Source organism: Brachycentrus maculatus, unplaced genomic scaffold (assembly GCF_059751285.1).
Source record: "Brachycentrus maculatus isolate JH-2025_06_01 unplaced genomic scaffold, ASM5975128v1 h1tg000147l, whole genome shotgun sequence".
NCBI lineage: Eukaryota > Metazoa > Arthropoda > Insecta > Trichoptera > Brachycentridae > Brachycentrus > Brachycentrus maculatus.
In genome coordinates, this window is record NW_028280900.1 from 740,313 (window position 1) to 760,402 (window position 20,090).

At 34.0% G+C, this 20,090-nt stretch overlaps 1 protein-coding gene across 2 annotated transcripts in view; it reads right to left on the bottom strand.

The window, feature by feature from the left end:
- Positions 1-20,090, bottom strand: part of LOC148308797 (protein groucho-like) — a 273,991-nt gene that overhangs the window by 170,331 nt on the left and 83,570 nt on the right. For both annotated transcript variants that reach the window (XM_088261036.1, XM_088261037.1), the window contains exon 5: positions 18,126-18,170. In XM_088261036.1, the coding sequence (XP_088117162.1) occupies positions 18,126-18,170 (45 nt within the window). The remainder of the gene's footprint in view (positions 1-18,125; positions 18,171-20,090) is intronic.

Genomic DNA, 20,090 nt, shown 5'->3' on the forward strand with positions numbered 1-20,090 from the left:
AAGTATCTGCGAAAAACATTCAAGAAACATTATAAGTTTAAACAATTATAACGTTGTTCCTTTGAACCAGGCCTCCTTCTACTTTTGATTACGTTATCTGCGTAATAAATAGGTCTAGTAAATCTACCGTAATCTGAGATAACTCGAATTCAATATTTTGTATTCAAATGTATTCTAATTGCCTATTGTTCCACTGGTGGCGATAACCCTTGCTGGGTGGGATGAGATCAGAACCTGTTCGTGATACTGTAAGAGATAATGTTGGGATAGGTAACATATACGCTTCCTGTATTATAGGTTTTTGAAAACCATACTGGTGGACTCACAATTGTTCCCAAGACTATATTTCCACTGGTTTAATTTGGTTTTCTTTAGGAAAAAACTTATCATTAAACTCAAGCAAACTATTGACTCGGTTATATTATTATTGAACACTCTTCTTATCATTCATCGTTCACTTTGTGTAATACCACTTAAAAGTTTAAGTGGTATTAAAATAAGTGAACGATGAATGATACGGAGAGTGTTATATAACCTTACAACAATGTAAGAAATATTTTTGTTTTTATTATCGTCCGCCTCCGTAGTGTAATGGTCAGCATGCTCGCCTACCGTTCTGGAGGTCCCGGGTTCGATTCCCAGGGGGGTTTAATAAATATAAGTGATTTTTTCACTCTAATATTTATTAAATATTACACTGGACTGGTACCTGAAGTGGAGGACTGATCACCTTTCCTTCATGTGTAATCGATCGAGATAACACTGCGTTTATATGAAGCAGTGCCCTATGCACCATTGGGGTGCGGTAAGGGATTATTATATATTATTTATTTACACAAATATTTCAATTTCATACTATTTCTGTAAGCCTAAGCGGCTCATTATTAGAAATAGGTATAAAATTGTGGTCGAGTGGGTTCGAACCGAGAAACTCTGTCTTAAGAGTCCGCGACACTAACCACGGGACCATAACCCGACACATTTAAGCTTACAATTTGACCAGATAATTTATTTACAACATTTTGAGTGTCCGAATACTTGTTCACAAATCTATAATTGGAGATAATCCAGATCTGTGAGCAAGTATTTGGACACACTCGAAATGTTGTAAAATATACTATTAGTTATACGGAATATGTCGGACATGTCGGATTGTGGTCCCGTGGTTAGTGTCGCGGATTCTCGAGTTTCTCGGTTCGAACCCACTCGACCACAATTTGATACCAATTTGATACCGCTTAGGCTCGCAGAAATAGTATGAAATTGAAATATTTGTGTAAATAAATCATATATAATAATCCCTTACCGCACCCCAATGGTGCATAGGACACTGCTTCATATAAACGCAGTGTTATCTCGATCGATTACACATGAAGGAAAGGTGATCAGCCCTCCACTTCAGGTACCAGTCCAGTGTAATATTGAATAAATATTAGAGTGAAAAAATTAAATAAATGAATAAATATTAGAGTGAAAAAAGTATTTTTGTAAATGATAAAATCACAAATACTTCTCTTTTTTAATAAAAAAAAATTAAGTTATGTGTGAATTTCTCGACTTGCTGAGCGAGTACCTAATCCGAATCTAAAATTTGCGTCGCTGATACAAAAGTCTTAAAAAATTAAGCGTCGCATTTCGGGACCACCCCATTAGAGGAGGGTGTGCTAGTAAAATGGGGTATTTTACGTTCGCTCGGGGAGGAGAGTGTTCCCCTTTAAATAAAACAATTCAGTTGCGCTTTATGCTCTCGAGCCGGGCTCTCCGCACCCCTGGCGTAATGGCGGGTAGCGTGCCCGACCCCTGGAGGGGAGGTTCGAATAAAGGATGAACATAAATATGTTACACACTCACTTTAGGGCAGAGCTTTCTCGACTTCTCAACATTTGCATCGCGATAAATATCAAAATAATTACTTATTTATTTTATCTTTATAAAATTAATAGAATTTGTTTTCACCTAACTAACTAACTAACTAACCATCACGCCGCTTCCCCGCAGGGGTGCGGAGCACCACACCACTCTCCTTGCAAACGTTCTTCGCCTCTTCCACGTTCATGCATCTCCTCATACATACCCGCCGATTGTTACGACTCCTAACCTGACCACTTTCAAGTATTTGGCATACCTGATCGTGCCATGTTTTTCTCGGTCTTCCTCTGCTTCTTTTCCCGCTAACATTCGCCTTATAAATTTGTTTTACCGTTCTTTCCTCACTCATTCGTTCTACATGTCCAAACCATCTCAACACACCTTTCTTAATTTTATCGATAATGCTTATCTTAGCTTTGCATTCCTTCCTTATTTCACCATTCGTACATCTATCATACATCATTTTATCGCACATTCTTCTGAGAGATCGCATTTCAACTGCATTTAGTCTACTTTCATCCTTCTTTTGCCAACTCTATGTTTTACTTCCATACATTAGAGTTGGAACCAGGACTCCGTTGTGCACTGCCAGTTTAGCTTACGCTGATAGGTTTTTATTTGCTATAACTGATTTCAGTGCACCATTCACTTTGTTCCCAGCATTCACTCTCCTTTCTATGTCTTTATCAATCTATGTTTTCACCACTTTTTTATTCATATAATTCAACCTACCGGTTTCAACAATACATTGTCATCATCAGGGTTTATTTTAAATATAATAAAAAAACATTAAAAATATTAGAATACTTTCACAAAAAAAAAACTTCCACACACTCCATAAAAATCCTAAATTTAGGATTTACCATGCGGAGAAGCGGCGTGATGGTTAGCTAGTTAATTTCATCAAAACGCACTAAATTTCTTACTTTTAAAGCGTAATGCATTTTCAGGTCGTCGATGCCGGTTTGACGAAGAAATATTTAAAAAATATTTAATATATAATATTTTTATATTTTTATATAAACCCAGTTAGGAAACGAACCAACGAACTCATATTCAAATGTGCGCCATTCATATATACCCCTTGTACAATGATAGTATCAGGAGAACAAAAATCGTTTAATTCCATTCACAATGCGTGCACAAAATTGGACGGCTGTTATTTGAACACCTTTACCGAAATACATTGTGTTCACTCGAATATGAAATCAAGAGATACAACGAGTAACCCCATTCATACCGCCCCGATAGCCTCGGGGGTCCTCGGCTACCCCTGCTCCCCGGGTACTCCGCATCCCTCGCAGAAGGGGGGATAATACAACCGGACTAAGCGGTACATCATTTTATTATATTATACGAGGTCCGATCAAAAAATACGGTGAAAGAAACGTCTGAGACATTACTATCTTTCATTAGATTCCTAACTGTCCATCAAACCTCCTCCCTCTACCTCCTTCCCTAAACTCCCTTTTTCCTTTGCCTTCCTTATTATCATCAATTAATGTTTGTAATTAATGTTTTTTTTTAATGTTCAAGTACTATATCGCTCACTCCTTTCAACAACGTCATATATCAAAAATCGTCAATTTTCAGTTGTGCGTGTTTTCGGAATGCCCAGAAAATGTACTATATCCCAGCAAAAGCGGCATATTTTTAACTTAATACTTATTCGCTACAGGGCAGAAAGTGTAGTTTTTGCATTTTGAAAAAAGGTATTGTTTAATTTATTTTTTTTAAATATACTAAATATTTTTCAAATGGAGAAAAAACATTCAGGTTTTACCTAAAATGATCTGTTGCACAGTTGAAAGTTCAATAAGTGGCTTGATATTTATTTTGAATATATTTTATTATATTCTTAAACTTTAAAAATGATCTCCTGAAAATCAAGTTTTTTGATATATGACGTTGTTGAAAGGAGTGAGCGATATATCTACCCTCTGATTGCAAACAGCTATATATGGTATCAAACGGTTGGTTGGAAAATATTGCTTTTTAGCAATGTACTTTTTTCATTTGTGTACATGAAGTTCAAATAAAATATAATGAATAAATAAATATTTGGACACGCTCAAAATGTTGTAATCCCATTTCCATGTAGACCTATTACATTGTAATAAAATTATTGACCGTATTTTTTGATCAGACCTCGTACGCTCTCCTAGTGAAACGATCGAGCAACCCTCGGCGAAAACACGCTTGGGGCGGGTCGCCCAAACATCATCCCCAATCCGCCATTAACAATACACGAAAGCCTTAACGAAATATGGTATTAAAACCTCCCCTCATTACCGACTCGCGCTAACTAAAAAAAACACAATTAAGGATAATTTCAGAATGATTTCATAATGCACACTCACCCTAGTTGATTTTTTACAACCCTGCGTACCCCGCTCTCCCCTATTATACGTTTGTGTCAATAATGTAAGCGAGATGTTCGTCACTAGGGGATGAGAAGGCTATACGGCTTTTTATTGACGCACCAAACAGATTTAAAGCATTACAGTTAATTGTTTGCGTCAGTGTCCGTATTTTTTTACGATTAACCTTTATTCTGCGCACTATAACATATTATATTATTAATCCCTATATTCATCGTTAACCAATTTTGATGAAAGATAAATATAGGAACGTTGCTTAGAGTTTTTTCTACTCGTGAGAAGCGCTAAGGTATCAGTTGCCTAAGTGATTCGCGTTTAAAAGCGTTTTCGACATTGTGGTATGGTAATATAACACTCTCTCTATCATTCATCGTTCATTTTGTGTAATACTACTTAAAAAATACTATTTCATCCCAGCAAAAGAAGCATATTTTTAACTTAATGTTTACCTGCTACAGGGCAGAAAGTGTTGTTTTTGCATTTTGAAGAAAAGGTATGTTTTAATTATTTTTAAAAATATATTTAATATTTTTCAAATGGAGAAAAAACCTCCAGGTTTTACCCAAAAAGATCTGTTGCACAGTAAAAAGTTCAATAAGTGGCTTGATATTTATTTTTAATAGATTGTATTATATTTTTAAACTTTAAAAACGTTCTCCTGAAAAATGAAGTTTTTTGATTTATGACGTTCTTGAAAGGAGTGATCGATATGTCAGGCAGCTGGTTTAGGAATCAAGTCAACGGTCTGCAAATGAATTTCCACCTGTATTGATCATTTTTCGTCGAAATAAACAAGAAACGGCGCAATCGATCATTAAATTAATGAATAGATCCCCTCGAGGAAGGCCTAATGGCCCTAATCGATATCCTCTTTACTTTACAACTCTCGCCCGTTACATTTTTAATGAGGGCCAATAAAGCGCCAAACGAGGTTCGGATGAAGGCAGGGGGCGATTCCAATAAGGGATTTGAGCCCTAATAAAACGAAACCGGTCGGTATCCGTACAAACAGTAAACACGCACGCGCCCGTTCGCGTTGTTTAATCAAAAGATTATTTCAACTCTGCTACAAAAATCTCCCTTCAATTCCAACCCTTCTCTTTCCACGAAGGGCGGGGGAGAGACAGGTTTAAGCGACCCTTCCATGAATAAATTCCTATAATTTGGTTCGGCCATACCAGCGGTCGGCGACCTCTTGGACCAAAAGAGCCCAACGTTAGCAGCAAAACTTTTTTTAAAAATTTGGGGGCCAATTTACAATTTACAATAATCAAATTGAATTCATTTATTTATAGATTTGGCGTTTAATTTGTAGAACTCCATTTTAATTTACGTATTAAATGTTAAATCAAATACTGATTTTTTGAGTTCACTAAGTTTTATTTTATTGTTAAAAAAAACACATAAAATTCAATTTTGTGACAATTGTTTCGCCTAGTTATGGTATTTTCAAACGAATGGCATTCGTTTGAAAATGTCATAAGTAGGCGAAACAATAGTCACAAAATTGATTCTTTTGTGTTTTTTTAAGAATAAAAAACAGCTTACTAGACTTAAAAAAATCAGTGTATGATTTAACATTTAATACATAAATTAAATTGAATTCATTAAATTTTTAAAGGAACCAACAAGTATTTTTTAAGTAAAAAATATTTAATCACAGATACTTTTCTAGCGCAGAGTTAAACACCTTATCAAAGACGTATAAATCAGCGCAAAAAGATTCTGATAACGCCTTTTTCTATTAAAATATAGTTTTTTTTCAAAATACCTCTTTTATTTTTTTTAAGTACCTTTTAAAATTCAACGATTTATGTATTTTACTATGCATTTTCAATTTATTCAGTAAAGAAGACGCAATAAAACTTAAGTACAATTTAAAAGTTCCAATATCTTTAAAATATGCTATTAGAAGTTTACAATATGTGCTTTAGTTAATGCAAAGAATAATTAAAAAAAAAAAACTAAAAGAAATATCATTTTGAATTTGACTAAGAAAGAATCGCAAATTGCTTAAAGAGCCACACATTGCCGACCCCTGGGCCATACCGTTGCCCAGATAACCGCAGGATGGGCCTGTAAACAGGAATAAATAATGTCACTTCGCAGTATTATTGTTGCGGAACCCTACCTACTTTGGCTGTACTTTATTTACTTTATAAATTGTACAATAGTGGGATAATCCGACGAATGTTAATTTATAAGATTTTATCAGATTTGGCAAAATCTAGATTCGGGCGATAAGTGGTTTCGGGAGTTGCGTTTGCGCCCGAGTTTACAAAACGGATTATAAAAATTAAACCGGGTTTTAAAACTACCCCTAGTCGGCGAGCAATCAGCTAAACCGACGGAGCCTCATGCATATTCATACCACGTGAAAACTTAGTACCAATTAACGTTAAGGCTTTTGAGTAACGAGGGAATAAATTAGATTTGAAAGGAGGAAAGTTAAAATTACTAGATACGAGTGTAGGATAGACACAAACCGAGATTATTCTCAAATTATATTCCTGTTTTTTTTTGTCGTTTTATTCATAGGGTGGTATGTTCATCAAATATTGTATTACGTTATAAACTTTTATATTTTTACAATATTAAAGTCTCATATTATAATAAAATACTTATAGCAATTTTAAAACAAAGTTACATTTTAATTATAAAATGAAAAATCACAAAGTCACTGCAAATATAAATTATATACTATTTATTCTATTATCAGCATTCACCCTTCTCTCAATATCTTGATTCCGTTTTCCATGGTTCCTAGATGTAAAAATTATTGCACTTGTTCCAAGCATTCATCATGTACCTCAATCATGCACTCTGTTACATCTTTCTCACTTTCGTTATCAAATGATAATTATCGGTGTATTTTTTAACATGCTGATTATAATTAATCGTCTGTCAGAGAGCCCATAACACCATGACCATCGGACCATCTAAAGGGGAGCAGTGATAGGACATGTGGCCGAATCCCCCTAACGACCTCTCGAGTCGCCCATTACAACAGCGAGGGTGGGGGGAGCAGCAGACCGTGAAAGAGTGACCACCGGTAGCGTTTTTTTATACACCAAACCTATCCATCATTCCGACATCCATGTCTGGGCAAGTGATGCGAGTCGGGCAAGGCAAGCACGGGGTCACAAAGGGCGAATTTGAAAAGAGGGATATCGATACAGATTTAAAGCGAAACAAATATTTTTCTCAAATAAATATAAGTGTATCCTCAATATTATTAATATTTAAAGCATTTACTTTGTGGTTAGTCATTTTTACTTATTTATTTTTTACAAAAATGTTAATATTAGTAACCACTCACCGAGATCTTCCACTCCACTATCTCGGTGAGTGGCTATATACTAATATTATTAATATTTTTAACAAAAAAAAATAATTAAATATGCTTAAGTGATTTTTTCACTATAATATTTATTCAATATTGTCCTGGACTAGTACCTGAAGCGAAGGGCTGATCACCTTTCCTTCGTGTGTTAACGATCAAGATAACACTGTGTTTATATAATGCAGTGCCCTATGCACCATTGGGGTGCGGATAAGGGTTTTGATTAAAAATTGAATTTAAGTGGAGAAATATCCTGGGTTCTACCCAGAATAGGGGTAATCTACGTCTACTAAGCAAAAAATAAGATAGAGGATACAAACGATCGAGGGAACAAACGCCAGAGGACGCCCACGCCGCAAATATCTTTGCGACTTATACGAGGACATAGACATAAAAATCCTTAGACTATTTAGATGTAAAAGCGGTTTTAACCAAGTGATTTTAAACGGTTTTAAACCGTTTAAAATCAACACCAATATTGGACTGAATGGTAATTATAGCATAACCGACTGTTCTCTGCTTGTATTTATATATAATATTATCGATGTTTAAAAAAAAAACAAACGAAAGAAGATGGAAGTCCGAACATCGGAAAAATCGGTATGTGTGAGGAGATGCATGAATGTAGAAAAGGCGAAGAGTGTTTGCAAAGACAGACTGGTGTGGCATTCGATTCTCTCTCCCTTGTAATGGTTAGTTAGCTAAAATAACACTACACACACAAATTTAAATGATTTATTCTCAATTTTATTAATATTTAAAGGATTTACTTTTTAATCTCGGCTCGTAACGCATGTATGTATGTAACGCACCGTTAGTGCATGTTGGTCTTCGGGTCGACCAAAAATCGCATGTGTGTAGTTTTAAGTGTGTAAATGGTGCTATGGTGGTGAAGGGTGGTATTGTTTGCATGCTGTGGTAGTAATTGTCCTGACGAAGAGACGGGTACGTCTCGAAACCGTTAGACTCAAAAATCTCGGTGAGTGGTTATGTACTAATATTACTAACATTTTTGTAAAAAAAAAAAACTAGACGTAAAATAACTGTGAACAGTCTGTACATAGTACATGATTTTGCACACATCGTCTGAAGGAGAATAATATCGAGTGGCTTGTCTCCATGTATAATTATCTCCTGTGAAGCAGCTCTAACACGCCTGAAGCGATCCATCATTTGGAGATTATGGACCAGAACGCGCGTATGTTTATTCAAATCCTATTCCGATACTGAAGCTCGACAACATTGAATTAGACTTTAGAATTCGCTGTTCACAATCCGACATTTACCATACTCGGGGTCGGTTCCCTAACGTGACATGACACCGCGCACCGATGCCGTACAAGGGATAATAGATTTTAAATGCTAAATACTGATTTTTATCTGTATTATTTATACCCTCTCCTCGCTTATTTGCCTTTTAAATTCTGAAATTCGGCGCTTTTTACAGCCAATGTTTTAATGGTCCAATGAATCAAGTTGAAAATATGATCTACAAAGGGTACTGATTTAAAAAAAAATGTAAATCAGAATCGAGGCACGAAATGCTTTGAAATCGACAGACATTAATAATTTACTATCAAATTCTTTAAAAAAAAATACTTCGTTTGCAAAAGAAGAAACAATTAACAAACTAATCATCACGCCGCTTCCCCGCAAGGGTAGGCAGAGAGAATAGAACGCCACACCAGTCTGTCTTTGCAAACAATCTGGCGTCTTCCACATTCATGCATCTCCTCATACATACCGGTCGATTAATCCAACTCCTGACTTTTAAGTATTTGAAATACTTGATCATGCCAAGGTTTCCTTGGTCTCCCTCTGCTGTTATTACCAACCACGTTCGCCTCATAAATTTATTTTACTATTCTTTCTTTACTCATTCGTATCTCGGACTTGCATTCTTACCTTATTCACCATTTGAACATCTATCATTTTTAAATATTTAAATAAGATATGTAGCATATTTTCATATTTGAAGATAAAGAAAAGGAATTAATGTTTAAAATTAATTGAAAAATGTTCTGCTGTGGATAAGAAAGGTGTAGTTTGTTTGATAAGTACTTAAAGCGCACAGCTTGCGACAGCAAACACACTTAACGATCAAGTTAACAGCACATCAATCAATGCTCTATGCAACACTGCAAAGCAATAAATACAAGAACTAATCGAAGATTTTTGAGGTAATGAAATTGATTGAAAAGTAATGAAATCGTACACTATTAAAAGAAGCTTTACTGCTATTCTTGTATGATACATATAGTAAAAATAGAGATAGTAAAAATCCTCGGAAGACGAAAAAATTCATGGATGCTGCAAAGAGAAAACACTGTTCGAAGACATGGCCTAGGTGACGTGGTCCATGACAGAAGAACCTACCTGAGGACGAGGAGAGCTGACCCCAGCAGTCTACAAAGACGATAAGTTGGGATGTAGCCAGGAAGAAGAAGATAGTAAAAATAAGATCACTGATCAAACTTGTAAATATAAAGCACCTTTAATTCCCGAGTGATAGTGACAGATGTAGAACTTAAGAAAGGATATCAACAACTAAATTGCGTAATTGTTAGAAGCAAATGGGACTATAGGAAACAAAATCTTCCAGGGATTCAAGGAACGGAACACTGCGCCGAAGCGAAATTTGCATACTGCAAAAATAAATAACACCTTAAAAAAATCATTCATAATAAATCAAACACCATTTAAGATTATTTTTATATCATTATATCTACTTACTAAACAGTTATTTGGACCAAAAGGTCAACGCGTTGAACATAAATTGATATCGCGCAAAATTCATCATTCATTGGCTATTAATCAATGAGAAAAATACTAAATGTTAATGGTGTTGATAGTCAATACACGCCAGCAATAATTATATTTCACTTGCGAAACTCGAAATGACAGGCATAAAAATGACCTTTCTTAGCCAGATTTATTATTTTGACCTCAAAAGCAGATGGTATGACAATAAAGAAAAGAAAAACGAATTATATTTTAATTACGTTTTATACTGAAGAGAATTATACATAGATTAAGATTTTTTTATTGTAATAAAATTGTGACACCTCATAGCGAAAACGTTCAGAAGTCAATAACGCATATATATTTTTTTATTTATATTTTTTTCTTAGCATTTCACATCTCACCATTTTGTGGTATACGCATTCGTTATAAGTATGTATATTATATTTAAAACATTAAAAAAAAAACATTGGCATAGCCTGTGCGTGGGTATACAATATAAAACGATATACACTATGATCAATTTTTTAAAATCAGAAAACAAGATGAAGTGAATAAAAAATACTACAGAAGATGTAAAATAGAAACAGTAAAATTTAAATGCTCGTTGAAATGTAAGTAATATAATTAAAATATGATCACGAATTCCCCAATTTATCTATACAAACATAGATACCTCTGCAGATTAAATATATTGATATTATATACGTTAAGACACTGTCTATAATTAAGATGTAATAAATTGTATGAAATGTTTAAATTAATTGATACAGCAGTCAGTCACTTTGTGGTAATATCTATCAACTTTTTAATTAAATTTTAATTTACAAAGTAAAACTTAAATAAAAAATTGTACAATTTCGTTTCTCAAACGCCTCAAAACCTTACGATCAACTGTTAGTTTTGTGTCTTCTTATCTGCACCCAATGATTGAAAGAACATTAATTGATGTCCTGTTAACTTGATCGTTAAGTATGTTTTTAGGTACTAAACAATCCAGGGCAATTTTAATGTTAAAACTACCTACCTCTAAAACTAGCTACCTCTTTCCTCATATAAGATAAGAAATAGTGATTTTAACCAAGTAAAACTTAAATTATAGATGTATGACATATCGCCCACTCCTTTAAACAACGTCATATATCAAAAATCGTCAATTTTCAGTTGTGCATGTTTTCGGAATGCCCAGAAAATGTACTGTATCCCAGCAAAAGCGGCATATTTTTAACTTTATTTTTACCCGCTACAGGGCAGAAAGTGTTATTTTTGCATTTTGAAGAAAAGGTATTGATTAATTAATGTTTTTTTAAATATTCTAAATATTTTTCAAATGGAAAAAAAAGAGCTTCAGGTTTTACCTAAAAATATCTGTTGCACAGTAAAAAGTTCAATAAGTGGCTTGATATTTATTTTTAATAGATTGTACTATATTTTTAAACTTTAAAAACGATCTCCTGGATAATCAAGTTTTTTTTTATACATGACGTTGTTGAAAGCAGTGAGCGATATGTCTGTTTTACCGATTTGATCTATAGATCTTAAGATAGAAAAATCACATTTCTGCCTTCTTGGGTCAGGTATTTATAGTTCTAGCAGGCAAATCCAAGGAATATCTTTAAGTTTTTTGATACATGACGTTGTTGAAAGGAGGGAGCGATATGTATGTCTGATGTGGAAATTCGTAATGTGTAACCCTTTCGGCGCAGTGTCCTTTAATACGGTGGCATAATAAATAAAGCCACACCTGGTGAGCAGCCCTACGAAGAAAGGGGGGAACAGTGACAACCAAAGGGTCCTAGGAAACACAATTAGGAGAAAGCTCCGCTAAGGGAAGAGTAAACTACCCTCAATGGCCGAATAATGTTTCATTCATGAACTAACGCCAAATGCAGCGTGAAAGATTTAAGGCGTCGTTTTGTAAACGTGAAATGTGATAAATTTAAAGCAGAGAGGGTTGAAATAGGGTTTGTAATACTTACACAGTAACTTGGAAAGCGCCTAATGAATAAATCTTTCAAGAAATACCCAACCCCCATTTTAAAGCCAATGTCCACAACCTTTTCAGTATGTTCAAATACTTGTTCACAAATCTATTGTCACAAGATTTGTGAACAAGTATTTGGACACAATCAAAATGTTGTGAATTAAATAACTGGTCAATTTCACTCTGCCGAAAGTTAATAATAAACTATTAATAATAATTTACAACGTTTGTAATATCGAGAGTAGATTATTGTAACGGTATATACACGGGTCTACCAAACAATAAAATGACTCGACTGCAATCAGTGTTAAACGCAGCAGCGAGACTAATTTTTGGAATTTCTAAATTCAGTCACATCACCCCACTACTTCACAAACTCCACTGGTTACGCTTTCCCGAAAGGGTTGAGTATAAACTCTGCCTACTCATGTATAAATCAATACACAATATGGCTCCAGAGTATCTTAAGGAGCTGTGTATTCCAGATGAATTGGTTGATAGACGTCTCACGCTTCGATCGGCTACAACATCTGCAATGGGCAAAGTTATCTTACCAGCTCGCAACCAACGCACTAAATTTGGCGAGCGTGCCTTTGCTGTTGCAGGACCGACGGCGTGGAATGCTCTTCCACCAATGGTTAGAAATAGTGAGAGTGGGATGATCTTTAGAAAAAGACTAAAAACACATTTGTTTGCTAAATCATTTCCACCATAATATTTTCCCCAATTCATTCACAGTGAAGCGCCCTTGAGGTATTTTTTTACGAAAATGGCGCTATATAAGTTATCCAATTTTATTATTATTATTAGAGTAAAACATATTGTTTACAACATTTTAAGTGTTGCCAAATACTTGTTCACAAAATCTGGATTATCCCCAATTACAAGAGTTATTTTCATTTTATTTTTTTGACATCTCATCAAAGATGAAGAAGAATATGGAAGTCTGGGCATTTACGGGGCTGACGACCGTCATAGGCTGGTTTAAGTGATCACCTTACATACGTGTAACATTCACCAAATCCACCATTATTGACAACCACACTACTCAAATTCTTAGAAGTTCTATATATTTGAACCAATTTACAAACCTTGTTCTTGAATCACTAGTAAAGTTCTAGTGATTCAAGAACAACGTTTCTAGAGAAATAATACATATTGTATTTGGAATTTAAAATACGGAGCGCGTGTTTGGTAGTACGAGACAACCGCAAACCGCGCCTAGATATCTGCGGGTGAGCGGTTAGCAGCTATTGATTTCAGCGAATAACATTATTATTAGGTCCTGTAATACGAATGTTGTGAGGAGAATACATGATGTTAGAAACACACGAGGATTTTACTTTACACAGAAAATCAGAAAATTATCAAAGGAGTATTTTTTTATAATTGGAGATAATCCAGATTTGTGAACCAGTATTGGGACACACTCAAAATGTAGTCAGAGGCGTAAATTACTCATAAAATTCAAAAAAAGTGTAAATACCACTTTTTAAATGTTATTTCTTTACACACGACTAGTTTTGAAAACTATAGTTATTTTCAACTACAGGTGATTACAAATTAATTTTTTTTAATCACTTGCCGATGAAAATAAGCAAGGTTTTCGAAAATAGTTGTAATAATGAAATAAAACTCAATAAGTGGTATTATGCAAGTATTTCATTTTCAAAATATTCAACATGTCACTTTGAGGTAAAATCTATCCATTTTTAAATTAAATTTATTCACCAAATATCACTATTTCTTAAAATCTATTGTGACACGAATTTCGATGCATTCCGCATCATTTTATACGGTGTTTTAAAATGATGCAGAATGCGTCGAAAAACGTGTCACAGTCGATTTAAAAAATTGTGGTATTTACTAAGTAAATATAATAATATATAAAACCCTTATCCGCACCCAAATGGTGCTTAGGGCACTGTCATATAAACGCAGTGTAATCTTGATCGATACATGAAGGAAAGGTGATCAGCCCTCCGCTTCAGGTACCAGTCCATGGTATTTAAGAATAAATATCACAGTGGAAAAATCACTAATATTTATTTTACCCCCCTTGGGAATCGAACCCGGAACCTCCAGAACGGTAGCCGAGCGTGCTGACCATTACACTGCGGAGGCGGACGAAATATAAAAGAAAATAATGTAATCTACAGGAATAAATTATGTATGAAATTTAATAAAACAATTTCTTAAATACGACAAACTAATTAATTACAAAGATTAAATACAAGTGATTCACACACACAAATTGACAAATTGCTGCCTTCTTACCATTTTAAAAGTCACTGTAAAAAACACAAATTCAAGTATCTCCGAGCGATCACAAATTTGCGTCATTTTGATTATATTATATGATTATATTATATTATTGAGTAAATAATCTCATGGAATCTCCAATTCTGGGAATAAAATGAATATTCAATGACGATCAAGATAAGTGATTTGTATTTATTTATGTGTGATCCGAAAAAACTCTGAAACGCGTTTGATAATAATGCGATAAATTCAGAGATTATATCAGCGGGTGATAAAATTATCTCTTCATACATATGAGTTTGGAGCGATTAAAAAAAATATAAAAAAGCTACCGAATTTGATAACATAAAGATTAATAAAACCGGTCGAGAGATTCAAACAGATTAATGTAAAAATCAAATTAATTAAAAGATAATTTTAAAAAATCACATACGGTGTTTGAAAGTGACGCGGAATGCATCGAAACATGTCGCTCACTCCTTTCAAGAACGTCATAAATCAAAATTCGTCAATTTTCACTTGTGCATGTTTTCGGAATTCCCAGAAAATGTACTACATCCCACCAAAAGAGGCATATTTTTAACTTAATATTTACCCACTACAGGGCAAAAAGAGTTGTTTTTGCATTTTGAAGAAAAGGTATTATTTAATTCTTTTTTTAAATATCTTAAATAATTTTCAAATGGAGAAAAAACCTTCAAGTTTTACCTTAAATAATATGTTGCACATTAAAAAGTTTAATAAGTGGCTTGATATGTATTTTTAATACATTCAATTATATTTTTAAACTTTAAAAACGTTCTCCTGGAAAATCAAGTATTTTGATTTATGACGTTCTTGAAAGGAGTGAGCGATGTGTCACAATGGATTTTAAGAAAAAGTGGTATTTACTTAGTAAAATTTAAATTAAAAATGGATAGATTTTACCATAATGTGACTGCTGAATCAATTAATGAAATTCCATATTTTATTTATTGTTTCGGCATTCACTTCGTGGCAAGACACGATGACATTAAAAGCAAAACATATTTATTTTATTTTAACTACTAGTTTCGGAAGTTTTGCTTCCATCTTCAGGTCTAAATATAAACTAAAGCATAAATAATTATCCGTTCTGGAAGTAAGGAGGGGGGGGGGGTAATAATTAATAAATAATATTTTATTTTAAAATTCTTCACCTATGTTTCCATTTTTCCTTTATTCTCAAACTCCACTCTCTGACTCACCCCCTCTCCCCCTAACTTACCCTCCCTGATAATTATTTATGCTTTAGTTAATATTTAGACCTGAAGATGGAAGCATAACTTCCGAAACTAGTCGTAAACATAAAATAAATATGAATATGTAAAGTGGTAAAAAAAGGTTTTCTTTAATTCCATATTCTTCTTCATCTACATATCGTAGTCGTACAGGAGAAAGTGACCAACTACCAAAACGTAAAATGTTCAGGAGGGCCATTTAAGTCACGTTTGATTGGCAAGAAAATAAATATCAATGCAGTTAGTCATTTTTAACAAGTTAATATATTATTCTTCCAAGTTTAAAATTCTTTGGGATTTTTTCAGGGCAATATCAAGCTTGTAAGATATCAAATAGTCAGTGATCACGTTTTTGTAAAACAATGCACTTGGTCACTTTCTCCTGTATGACAACGATATGTTGAGATGTCAACATATTAAATTAGATTTTGCCGACGGGTATGTGGGGCGAAGGGGAGTTATGGGGCGCATATAACGCGCTTATGGTGTATCCAGCACATCACGACATGCCTGAATTAAATCCACAAACGCGAGCCATCGCTTCGTCACTTGATATTGTGCAAGGAAACTTCCGCCAGTGCATCTATGCACAGTTACACGGTCGGTAATGCAGAGATCTGCAACGCGATGCAGTCTCGATACGCTCCGGCAGCCATTTCAGTGCATACGCGAACAATAATTGGGTTTCAATTGCATAGGCGAATGCATTAAGCAATTTGCCCGCTGGCGATTTTGATTTCGTGGAGTATTAACGTAAGAAGCAATCATAAATCCAATGATCGAGCGTCATTACGCGAGAATGTTGGTCATCAGAACGAATTTGCTAGAGATCTGTAGCTGTACGGAGATAAAAGTAGAGAAATGCACTCTGAGAAGTGAGTAATAATAATAATGATAACAATAATAACATACTAATTCAACTCAATGCCTTCTGTTCATATATAGCCACCATCAGGGGCGAGCTTTCCATATAGGCAGAAAAGCAGTGCTTATCCTAACTTACCCAAGTGACATATAAAAACGCAACCAGTACTCGGCTGTCCTAACTCAAAACACAGTAAGGGACACTTTTTTTATAGTACGTTTTTTTGCATTATTGGACTAAGTAGATTCTACTTAGTCCAAAAATACAAAAAAAACGTACTACAAAAAAATGTCCCTTACTGTGTTTTAAGTTTGGACAGCCGTACTTATTCCTACCTTACTAAGTAGTACCGAGCTTACCTTGCTACCTACCTATACTGCCTACCTTAATTAATTATCTATGCACGCCACTGCCTACAATGGAAAGGCGTAGTGTAAGTACAACTAGATAAATGAAGGAACGCCAAGAACAAAGGGGTAAAATTAAAAAATTGGAAATCTTTTTCGTAAGGAAGGCCCTTAAAAACAACATTCCTTTAATTTAAAACCAAATTAGTTTTCCTTATAGTCAACTTTTAAATCGACGACGTTGATTAAGCAATATTTGACACCACCCACTTTAGACTTTGACTACTCCTTTAAACTTGTATAATTCTGACATATTTTGACTAACACTCTTAGTGCATGTCAGATCTCGGCAACCCGAAGACTGCCGGGTCTTCCAAAAACGCATTTGATCAACATTACGTAGGTGTACGTGTGTGAATAATACTACGGTAGTGACGTGTAGTATTGTTTGCATCCTTGTGTAGTAATTGTCCTGACGAAGAGACGGGTACATATCGAAACCGGTAGACGAAATCTCGGTGAATGGTTAAGATATATACCATGTAATAATACTGACATTTTTGTTGTTTTATTAAAAAACCTAGAAAGGAATGCATTCATTGGTCGAATTACCAATTTAACGGTACCTAGTCATAATAACAACACATTTCGATCACTCCTTTCAAGAACGTCATAAATCAAAAATCGTAATTTCTCAGTTAAGCGTGTTTTCGTAATGCCCAGAAAATGTACTATATCCCAGCTAAAACAGTATATTTTTAACTTAATATTTACCCGCTACAGGGCAGAAAGTGTTGTTTTTGCATTTTGAAGAAAAGGTATTGTTTAATTATTTTTTTTAATATACTCAACATTTTTCAAATGGAGAAAAAACCTTCAGGTTTTACTTTAAAAGATCTGTTGCACAGTAAAAAGTTCAATAAGTGGCTTGATATTTATTTTTAATGCATTGTATTATATTTTTAAACTTTAAAAACGTTCTCCTGAGAAATCAAGTTTTTTGATTTATGACGTTCTTGAAAGGAGTGAGCGATTTATAATATCGTAACAAGTATTATATAAAAGAAACTCACCTGTTTATGCATTTCCACATTGAGTCCATATGACATTTCGTAATACTGAAAAACAAGTAAAAATATGATTATTTTTTTGTGTTATATATACAGACATTTTTAAATAATGCAAGAAACTCTTTAAAAATGATTTGAAAGATTTTTAAATAATTCTAACCCTTATCCGCACCCAATGGTGCATAGGGCACTGCGTAATATTGACGCAGTGTTCTATCTTGATCGTTAGTTACATGAAGGCAAGGTGATCACTTCTGCGCTTCAGTAACCAGTCCAGGGTAATATCAAATAAATATTGGAGTGTGAAATAACAAATATTTATTTTCACCCCCCTGGGAATCGAACCCGGGACCTCCAGCACGGTAGCTTAACACGCTAACCATCACACCACGGAGGCAGACAAATTAAAGATTAAATATTTAATGTTATGATAATCAAGATAAACATTCAATATAAATCCTTAATTGATGAATTAAAACGTTAAAAGTAAAAGAATTCTGAAAAACATCTACGACTACTCGGCTGTCCAAATTTAAAACACAGTAAGGGACATTTTTTTGTAGTACGTTTTTTTTTTGCCTTTTTGGACTAAGTAGATTTTACTTAGTCCAAAAATGCAAAAAAAAAATGTACTACAAAAATATGTCCCTTACTGTGTTTTAAATTTAGACAGCCTACTACTCAAACGACTACTTTTTGTACCATTTAACATTTTAAATGTTACTGTAGGTACTGTTTAAAAACTGTTCGTTTGTTTAAGAAAAAACTAATAATTAATGAAATAATAATCTAGATAAATATTGCATATAATTTTCCTCGTGAATACATCGAAAAGTGGTGAATTGAAACGTAAAAAGTAAAACAAACAATTTTAATTAATAACGAGGATTTCAAAAAAATCATTATGCAAGTTGAAAAACGCAATCAAATTGTGTTTGTTCAGTCGTACCACATCCAATGCACGGATCCCAGCCCAACACATGCGATTGCCAATACACAAAAATCACCCACCAAATCCGACACATTCAGGTATTATTAACCTTCCCCTCCCGGTGATATGTATTTACTACAACTTTACTTTAAAAATGAGAATATCAATATAAAATATACAACATTTTGAGTGTGTCCAAATACTTGTTCACAAAATCTGGATTATCTCCAATTACAGGAGTTATTTTCATATTATTTTTTGACATCTCATCAAAGATGAAGGAGAATATGGAAGTCTGGGCATTTACGGGGCTGACGACCGTCATAGGCTGGTTTGAGTGATCATTTTACACACGTGTAACATTCACCAATTCTACCCATTATTGACATAAATATATATATATATATATATATATATATATATATATATATATATATATATATATATATATATATATATATATATATATATATATATTAATTAATATTATTTTACATCTCACCAATAGATGTCTCTAGTGAAGTTCTAGTGATTCAAGAACAAGGTTTCTAAATTGGTTCATATATACAGAACTTCCAAGAATTTGAGTAGTGTGGTTGTCAATAATGGAATTGGTGAATGTTACACGTGTGTAAAGTGATCACTTAAACCAGCCTAAGACGGTCGTCAGCCCCGTAAATGCCCAGACTTCCATATTCTTCTTCATCTTTGGTGAGATGTCAAAAAATAATATAAAATATATTACAGATACGGGCTCAGAATTTTTGTATTCCTCCGTGATACTTTTACGTGTTACATAAAAGTATTATAATATAAAGTTATTCATTTGCAGCGACGGAAATAAATAAATTGTAAAAAAAAAATCGGGGATAGAATCACCAATACACAAACGTTTCTCAGAGTACGCGTACACGGCTGCATACTGTTTCCGACGATCTCATTTTAGTAGCGCACGAGTCGTCGTTCAGAGTGGTCGTGTCGCTGCGCTAGCTGCGGCGGCAATTGCGATGTATTTTTTTTCTCTTTTATTGGGTATT